Source organism: Sebastes fasciatus, chromosome 19, assembly GCF_043250625.1.
Source record: "Sebastes fasciatus isolate fSebFas1 chromosome 19, fSebFas1.pri, whole genome shotgun sequence".
NCBI lineage: Eukaryota > Metazoa > Chordata > Actinopteri > Perciformes > Sebastidae > Sebastes > Sebastes fasciatus.
The window spans coordinates 1,350,102-1,359,022 of NC_133813.1; the positions used below are offsets into that span (position 1 = coordinate 1,350,102).

General features: G+C 39.2%; 1 protein-coding gene across 4 annotated transcripts; it reads right to left on the reverse strand.

Moving 5' to 3' along the window:
* Positions 1-1,229: 1,229 nt before the first annotated feature.
* On the reverse strand, positions 1,230-7,380 carry wdr45 (WD repeat domain 45). 4 transcript variants are annotated; one of them, XM_074616742.1, is made up of 12 exons: positions 7,226-7,380; positions 6,972-7,097; positions 5,548-5,622; positions 5,167-5,271; positions 3,980-4,085; positions 3,789-3,883; positions 3,634-3,713; positions 3,345-3,553; positions 3,093-3,194; positions 2,862-3,007; positions 1,524-1,655; positions 1,230-1,468 (listed from the first exon to the last, which is right to left on the reverse strand). In XM_074616742.1, the coding sequence occupies exons 2-11, from the start codon at positions 7,018-7,020 to the stop codon at positions 1,546-1,548; spliced, it is 1,077 nt and encodes a 358-aa protein (XP_074472843.1). In that variant the 5' UTR covers positions 7,021-7,097; positions 7,226-7,380; the 3' UTR covers positions 1,230-1,468; positions 1,524-1,545. The 4 variants fall into 4 exon arrangements, with proteins under 4 accessions (XP_074472843.1, XP_074472842.1, XP_074472844.1 ...); XM_074616741.1 differs by having other exon boundaries at positions 1,230-1,436; positions 7,226-7,371; XM_074616743.1 differs by having other exon boundaries at positions 1,230-1,442; positions 7,226-7,371.
* Between the last annotated feature and the right edge of the window lie 1,541 nt (positions 7,381-8,921).

Consider the following 8,921-nt stretch of genomic DNA (forward strand, 5'->3'; position numbering starts at 1 on the left):
GAGGGTGTGTCGCTCACACCCTCCAGCTGGCTGTTAACGAGGCTCTTTTGGCACAGAGAAGTACTCGTATCAGTACTCGGTATCGGAGAGTACCCAAATGTAAGAACTTGTACTCGGTCTGAAAAAAAGTGGTGTCGGTGCATCCCCAGTTTGCTTCATTTGAGTCTATGTGGAGGTAGAAGGAAGTTGCCGCTTTTATTGTGGTAGTCTGAGTAACGTGACGTCATATCCGTTCCGTATCCGTCAACCAAAACAAACCTCAGAGAGTCTAAACCGTTGGAGGGTCAGCGTGGATACAACCTGCACCCTCACATGTTAAATCCAGCGTGGTAAACACTACACATCCAGTAAAGGATGGAAACACTTTGGGTTTCACACATTGACAGGAAAAGAGCTAAAGCTGCATGCTAACGTCTAAAAAATGGCCAAAATATGTCTGAAAATAAATCTGAACAAAGGCTGGAAAAAAGCCAAAATTGTCAAAATATACAATAAATTTAAAAAAAGGCCGAAATATGTATATGATATAAGATTCAACTTTTTCCCATGGTCTAGTGGTAAAAATGTAATTGCAATAAATCACATAAAATGCAGCAGTTTGACTGAAAACTAGTGTTTTTCTTCTCAGATTGTTTAATTTGAAAGATTTTTAACAGAAATATCGTGGTCTCATTTTTACCTCTTTCATCATCCGAGGCCCTTTTTTTTTTAAATCGGGGAACTCCTGCTCCGTGAAACTAGAACGTGATGAATGAAGCTGTTAAAATAATTACAGCTTGTAATTAACCTGCAGCGACTCTAATTCCATTCTGATTCATTCAGAGTCCATGAAGCAGTCGGCGCCGTAATGAGATCTGATTATATTATATTATATTATATTATATTATATTAACCTTTACTTTCCTGCCCAGTCAGTGAGAATACTCATCATCACCTGAATCTTTAAAGGATTCATGTGTACAGTGAGGTCTGGTGCTGACCTCTGATTTAAAGGGAGTTGAGATAAAGTGACAGCAGAGATGCTGCAGGGTTTCGTGTGGAGAGAACTTGTTTTGGCTTCTTATTTATTGAGCTGTGTGGTCACATTATTATTATTATTATTATTATTATTATTATTATTCCATCAGTTCTGGTTTTATAGGACGCTTTATGAAAACCTTCTTCTTGTTGGTAATCACACGTTTGATACGTGAACAAGTTAAAACAAACAGCGGGGATGGAAGCACTGATTTCTTATCAAAAATGAGTTTTAATTTCAGTTTGATTTGAACAGGTAACCTCCTCATAAATACAGAACATCTCTTCTCTTCTCAGGTTGAAGTGTATTTATATTCACACTGCTACGTGATTACAGACACCATTATAAAACAGGCCTCAGCATCAACACAACAATCATCATTAACTCCAGTCATTCGTGTCTCCTCCTCTTCCTCTTCCTCTTCCTTCTCACCTCCTCCTCTTCCTCTTCCTCCTCTTTCTCTCCTCCTCCTCCTCTTCCTCTTCCTCTTCCTCCTCCTCCTCACATCGTCGTCCTTTAATCGCTCCTCAGAAGTCGTCGTCGTCACATATGTCCAGATACACGTCGAAGGCTTCTCGGTTGCAGTTCCCGTCCGGGGTGAACACGTACTTGTGGAAGGTCCCGTCCACACATATGGCTGCAGGAGGACACAAAACCAGTTCAATATCAGCAGCAACGCACTCCGAGGGACACAAACACGTCGGATCTGTTGGCGTTCGGCGCTGTGATTGGCCCGCTGATGAGTGGCATGCGGCCACATTTAGATCAACGTCCATCTGAAGTGTTGGAGCAGGATTAAAGTCAAACAATAAATCTAAATCAACTACTTAAAGATCATTTGGCTTTAATAGTTTTTCAACTTAAGAAGGTATGAAAAGGGAGATTTCATCTTGACTAATGCTTTCTTGTAAAGTTATGACTTTGTTCTCATTAAATCAATCTGCAGGAACGTCAAGTCCGGGTTCAACGTCACGAGAGCTGACGGAAGTTCATGCAGTCCCATGTTTTTGGTAGTGATATATTAAACTAAAAGTGAAATGAGTTTACTTTCATTTTTACTTTATTTTTATTCATTTTTAGTTTTAGTTATACGAACAATATTTTTAGTTTGAGTTTTAGTTAATGATAATAACCCTGGTCCTGACGTCGTTGAATCACAAACGACTGTAGCTGTCTGTTGGGACCGAGCGCTACGATAGTTCATCATATCTGTTTATAGACCGGACCGAAGTCAGCGCTGCCGTATTTCTGCCTCGATGACGTCACGTTGAGTGTTGATGGAGCAGCTGCATCGCCTGGCACTGATCCATCCAGACTCCATTCAGAAAACAAGCATTTTAAAAGTTATTTGCTTGTTGTCATGGTAACAGACCTGACAAAGCATGAATTCAGACTTTTTACTAATCAGCATCATTTTGATCTGTTTATTGATATTAAATCACAGCTCAATCTGTTTATTTTGGGTTCATCCCACAGTAGTAAACCTGATTAATTCAGCCGACGTGTGATTTGTTCGATACGGTGAATACAGCGTTTGGTGTGATCACACCATGATGATCATTTTCATCAGTAATCAATCTGACTGGATTTAGAGTTTGGTCTCTGATGGGAGGGTGGATACTATTTTCAAATAAAACAATATTTGGTGATAATTCCGATTAAATTCTAAGAGAACCAAATTAGAGACAAAATGATCATTAATAATAAATGATTCATGATTTTTGTCGTCAGTCATTACAGACATGATTAAATATTAACTATCATTCACACACTCAGTCATACGACCAACGTCATCACTAGAGAAAGAAAGCACAGCAACACAACGTGTGTTTAGTTTCCTCACCGATGACCGAGTTGACGTTCTTGGACGTGTTCTTTCCAAAAGCACAGATACAGGCGCACTCGGCCGGCACGGTGAAGCTGGCCAACGACCACTGGCTGTCCACGTACTGACCAATCACAGGGCCCACCTTCCCGACACGCGCCAGCCTGACAAACAAACATTACAGAGATTAGACATTCATCAGTAAGCTAACAGTCCGGGAGGTCAAAGGTGAGCAGCGGTCGGTCTTACGCTGAGCGCCGGTTGAGTTTGGTGTCTTTGAGAGCGAAGATGTGAACTGTTCCTTTATCGCTGGAGGCGCACAGGAACGACGAGTCGTGGCTGAAGTTGATGCTGGAGATAAGAAACAGAGAAAGACTGTCAGAGCCTGAACTAAACTTCAACACAAACACTACTTAGTTCTTTAATGAACGTCTCCTGAGGCTCTGGAGGGAGTGTGTTCTTATCCCTGTGAACTAGCCATGACTACTCCGGTGTGTGTACCAGTAGAGGGTGGCCGGGTCGGTTCCTCTGCGCAGCTCCACCAGCTTGTCTCTGGTCGTCGTGTCAAACAGGCGGATGAGCGTTCCTTTGCGAGAGGCCGAAGCGGCCACGCTGCCGGGCTGGTTCAGAGCCACGCAGGCGATCTCGCTCTGGTGGGCGTTGATAGTAAAAGGGGCCGATGACGTGCCGGGTTTGGTGTTGGACAAGTCCTGAAGACAACAATAGTTTTTTTATATGACCTTGGATTTGAACGACGTTCTGTAGAAGTGTCTGTGTGTTTTTAACTCACCACCAGCTGCAGGCTGCCGCATTTATGACCCGGAAACACCAGCAGCTGCTTCTCCAGACTGGGACATAAATCACACAAACCTGGAAGAGTTAACTTTATTAGAAACGTTGAACAGTAGGAAGGAAAACAGACCGAACAAGAGACGGACTGTTTACCTTTGGGGTTGTCTCTGGTGTCAAACTCAAACAGTTTGACAGGATTATCTGGGAAACTGTACACATAGATCCTGTTCTTTAATACGATAATGATCCTGAAAAACAAAACAAAGACAACAATGATATTTATTACACTGAAATGATATCTGACGAGGCTGCACAGGAACTAACTGCAGTAACAGTAAACTCACTTGTCGTGCCTCATGCGAACAGCTAGAACCGGTTTGGTGAAGGTGAACTCCAGAACCAGCTTGTCTTTGGGGTCCCGACACTCCCGAGCGTCGTCCCAGACCAGCACTGAAATCAGACAGTTACGGCACTGAAACATAAATAACATGCTGAGCAAAAGTCAGTAATGTTTAGTTCATAGTTTAACTGTTGTTGTTGCCGTGGGGCGCCCTGAATGTCGGGGTTAAAGGGATAGAACCAGTACGGGAGCAAAGCAATGAACTGCTGTGGACGGATTTTAGACACCTAAAAATATCAGTTTAAGTGTACGCTATATTTCAGACAGCCGTTTCTGACGGGGAACTGAAGACGTTATATCACTCTCTTCAAAGCCACCAGACTCCATTCACTAAAACAGTAATCCACCTCTCCGAACACAGGAGCTGCTGGTCTACTGCTGCATCGATCAGTTAGTTTGATGGTGTTATTGTGCGACTTTGGTGTTTTAAAGGGATAGTTCAGATTTACCTGGTATCCTAGTAAACTATAAACCTGATGAATCCATCGGTACCAACCATGTCAGACTAGCTGGTCATGAAGGAGGTTAAATAACGCTCCAAACTTACACTAAATGTTGGAGAGGACAAACTGTCATGTCCATTTTCAAAAGGGTCCCTTGACCTCTGACCTCCAGATCAGTGAATGTAAATGGGTTCTATGGGTACCCACGAGTCTCCCCTTTACAGACATGCCCACTTTATGATAATCACATGCAGTTTGGGGCAAGTCATAGTCAAGTCAGCACACTGACACACTGACAGCTGTTGTTGCCTGTTGGGCTGCAGTTTGACATGTTCTGATTGGAGCATATTGTTTTATGCTAAATGCAGTACCTGTGAGGGTTTCTGGATCAATATCTGTCATTGATCTGTGTTCATTGATTTACAATAATAAATATATACATACATTTGCATAAAGCAGCATATTTGTCCACTCCCATGTTGATAAGAGGATTAAACACTTGACTAATCTCCCTTTAAGGTTCATTTAGAACGGATACAACATGTGTGATTAATTGATTCATTTGTGATTAACCACGATTGACAGCTCTACTTTCAACACATGTGAGTGTTGTTTTAAGGTAGACTTATCCTTTATTATTATTAATAATAATAATAATAATAATAATAATAGACTTGATGTAACTCACCAGATATTTCTGAGAATTTGGGGTTGACTCCTCCTCCAACTACGGCCAGCAGGTTGGATCGATGTAACATGGAGCACGCGGCCACGCTGCCCACCTGCTCGTGGTCTGGAAACACACACACACACACACACACACACACACACACACACACACACACACACACACACACACACACACACACACACACACACTTACTTAACAAACTTTAACTAATTACTGTCGGTCAGGGTTACTACTGGGCTGGATTAAAATTAAGTACTTTAATATCAGTTTTATAGAACATCATAATTCTTCCCTCTTGTATAAAAAATGGAGCTTTATTATTATTGTTATTATTTATTATTATTTATGGCAAATGCCAAAAAATCCAGTCCGACTCACCCAGGTGGCCTTTCTCCATCAGCGGCTCCACGTTGTAGATCCTGACCCCCGTCTCCATAGCGCAGCAGAAACAGCCTGTGATTATCCAAAGAAAACGTTGATCTAAATAATGCATGTCTATGTCCTGCAGCGCTGGAATGTAACTAAGTACATTTACTCGAGTACTGTGCAAATTTGAGGTTCTTTTTTCTGTGCATTATTTGAAACTTTGCAAATTTAATCTTTTAAACCCAAAACATATGAAGAGATTATAAAATATGATGCTTTGTTATAAATTAAACTACAAGTTTAATACAAGTACAGCTGAGTCAATTAATCAATTAATCACAGGCAGTGTCAGTTAGCTTAGCATCATTAGCTCATCATATTAGCATCATTAGCTCATCATGTTAGCATCATTAGCTCATCATATTAGCATCATTAGCTCATCATTAGCTCATCATGTTAGCATTATTAGCTCATCATGTTAGCATCATTAGCTCATCATGTTAGCATCATTAGCTCATCATGTTAGCATTATTAGCTCATCATGTTAGCATCATTAGCTCATCATGTTAGCATCATTAGCTCATCATGTTAGCATTATTAGCTCATCATGTTAGCATCCTTAGCTCATCATGTTAGCATCCTTAGCTCATCATGTTAGCCTCATTAGCTCATCATGTTAGCCTCATTAGCTCATCATGTTAGCATCATTAGCTCATCATGTTAGCATCATTAGCTCATCATGTTAACATCGTTAGCTCATCATGTTAACATCATTAGCTCATCATGTTAGCATCATTAGCTCATCATGTTAGCATCATTAGCTCATCATGTTAACATCATTAGCTCATCATGTTAGCATCATTAGCTCATCATGTTAACATCATTAGCTCATCATGTTAGCATCATTAGCTCATCATGTTAACATCATTAGCTCATCATGTTAACATCCTTAGCTCATCATGTTAGCATCATTAGCTCATCGTGTTAGCATCATTAGCTCATCGTGTTAGCATCATTAGCTCATCATGTTAACATCATTAGCTCATCGTGTTAGCATCATTAGCTCATCATGTTAACATCATTAGCTCATCATGTTAGCATCATTAGCTCATCATATTAGCATCATTAGCTCATCATGTTAGCATCATTAGCTCATCATGTTAACATCATTAGCTCATCATGTTAACATCATTAGCTCATCATGTTAACATCATTAGCTCATCATGTTAACATCATTAGCTCATCATGTTAGCATCATTAGCTCATCATATTAGCATCATTAGCTCATCATATTAGCATCATTAGCTCATCATGTTAGCATCCTTAGCTCATCGTGTTAGCATGGTTATCTTACTCTGGTCCTGGTTGAACTACAGTTAGCTCATCATTAGCATCGTTAGCTCATCATGTTAGCATCGTTAGCATGGTTAGCTTACTGTGGTCCTGGTTGAACTGCAGGCTGTTGACTCCTCTCTGTTGAGTCATGTTGGCTGCTGAACTACCGTCACCGTGAAGTTCCCGGTGAACTAGAGCTCCGGTTGGACCCCCGGTACCGGGACGAGCTGCGGACAGAAAGAGACAGACATCCAGTTAGCATGCAGCTGCTAGCTCCCATTAGCATCAGATGAATGTGATAGAAACGAGGCGGATTCCGTTTTTACTTCGATATTTTAAATAAATGAAGTCTCACCATGAACACGAAGAGTCGAGACGACGCGGAGGCTTTTAAAAGGTCGACAAACAGCGTGAGACGACAACAACAACAACAATAACAACAACAACAACAATAACAACAGCAGCTGCTGCTGAGATCTGAGTTGTTTTGGTTTTCCAACAGTGACGTAACCGACACGTGCTTCCGGTTTTGTTCCGCTTCCTGTTCGTTTGTTCTCCTTTTAAATTAAAATGTAAAAAAAATAAAGGTGATGAAATATGAATGAAAACACACGTAAAGACAGTTTAATTTAAATATATAAATAAAATAAAAAAAACTAATAACCTAAATATAATGATGACGGACTTTATACTTAATTTTAAAATGTTTTTTTTTTAAATATTTCAATAAATCTTTATTTCTCCAAATTCTTAGATATTGAAAATAAATGTAATTTTTGCAATGATGAATTTTTTACCCACTTATTAGTTTTATAATAATAATAATAATAATGATAAAACAAAATAATAATAATAAAACAAAATAATAATTTAAAAACAGACCTAAAAAACATTTTGTATACAAAAGTACAGGAACACATATATCCACCTTTTTATGTTAAGGAAACAAACAGACAAACAAATTCAAATATAATAAGATAACCCATATTATAATAATAATAATGTAATAGTAATAATATTAATATTAATAATAATAATAATAATAAAACAAAATAATAATTTAAAAAACAGACCTAAAAAAGTATTTTGTATACAAAATTACAAGAAAACTTGTCATCTTTTTTTAGGGAAACTCAAGTATGATATAATAAATCAACATATTAAAATAATAATAATAATAATAATAATTATTATTATTATGAATAAGCAAAATAATGATTAAAAAAACAGACCTGACCAGACAAAAAACAACGATGCACAGAGGGCAGTGAGTTGGGGATAACGGGGCAGTTTGAACCATATTATATGTATGACTAGTGACCCTATTTAAACCCCCACTTTCATCACAAACAGAATATAATTAATGTGTGAAAGGCCTCAGCAGACTCAGTTGGTACCGTCTGTATTGATTAAATCAGAAGACTCTGATCTGTAGACATATAAGTGATCTGAACTGGAGATAAGATGGATTATAACGTACGGAGCTGAAGTTTTCAACCTTTACTTCTTAACTCTGAACTGATTTACTCTGAAGTGAAGTGAAGTGACTGTGAGTGGATGAGAACAGACCGTTTGTTTGGATCTGGGCGGGGGGAATTATAACTTCCACCAGAGCATCTCCATCATTTTAATGCCGTCCAAATGGGTCACGTCAGACATTTTTACAGACTGCTGCTTGTGCGCCAGTAAAGATTCTTTTACCTCCTGTAAAACAGCCAATAAAAATGCCCTCAGGTTATATATATATATATATATATATATATATATAGAAGTCTCACACAAACTGAAATCTATGATGAATATCTGTGGCGAAGGAGCTTCACCTGGTTTATTATAAGCATGGAGGCACTAAAGGAAGCCTCTTTGGCCCGCGTCCAGACCATAAAAAATATATTTAATCAGAGGACACTGAACAAATTCAGTTTGTGAAATAAGATGCTGTCCAACCGCAGCTGAGATTAAGTTTCTGAATAACTTGTTTCACTAACCGCCGGATGGCAGAGACGGGATTTTAGCAGCTTTTCCTGCTTCAACTTCTCACAGAACTTCAT

Excerpts from the sequence above, each read along its gene's own strand:
- wdr45 (XM_074616742.1), bottom strand. The coding sequence starts at position 7,020 with ATGACTCAACAGAGAGGAGTCAACAGCCTGCAGTTCAACCAGGACCAC. Across the intron at positions 4,086-5,166 it reads CAAATTCTCAGAAATATCTG|TGCTGGTCTGGGACGACGCT; the intron begins GTGAGTTACATC and ends GTCTGATTTCAG. Across the intron at positions 3,008-3,092 it reads AAACTCAACCGGCGCTCAGC|GCTGGCGCGTGTCGGGAAGG; the intron begins GTAAGACCGACC and ends TTTGTTTGTCAG.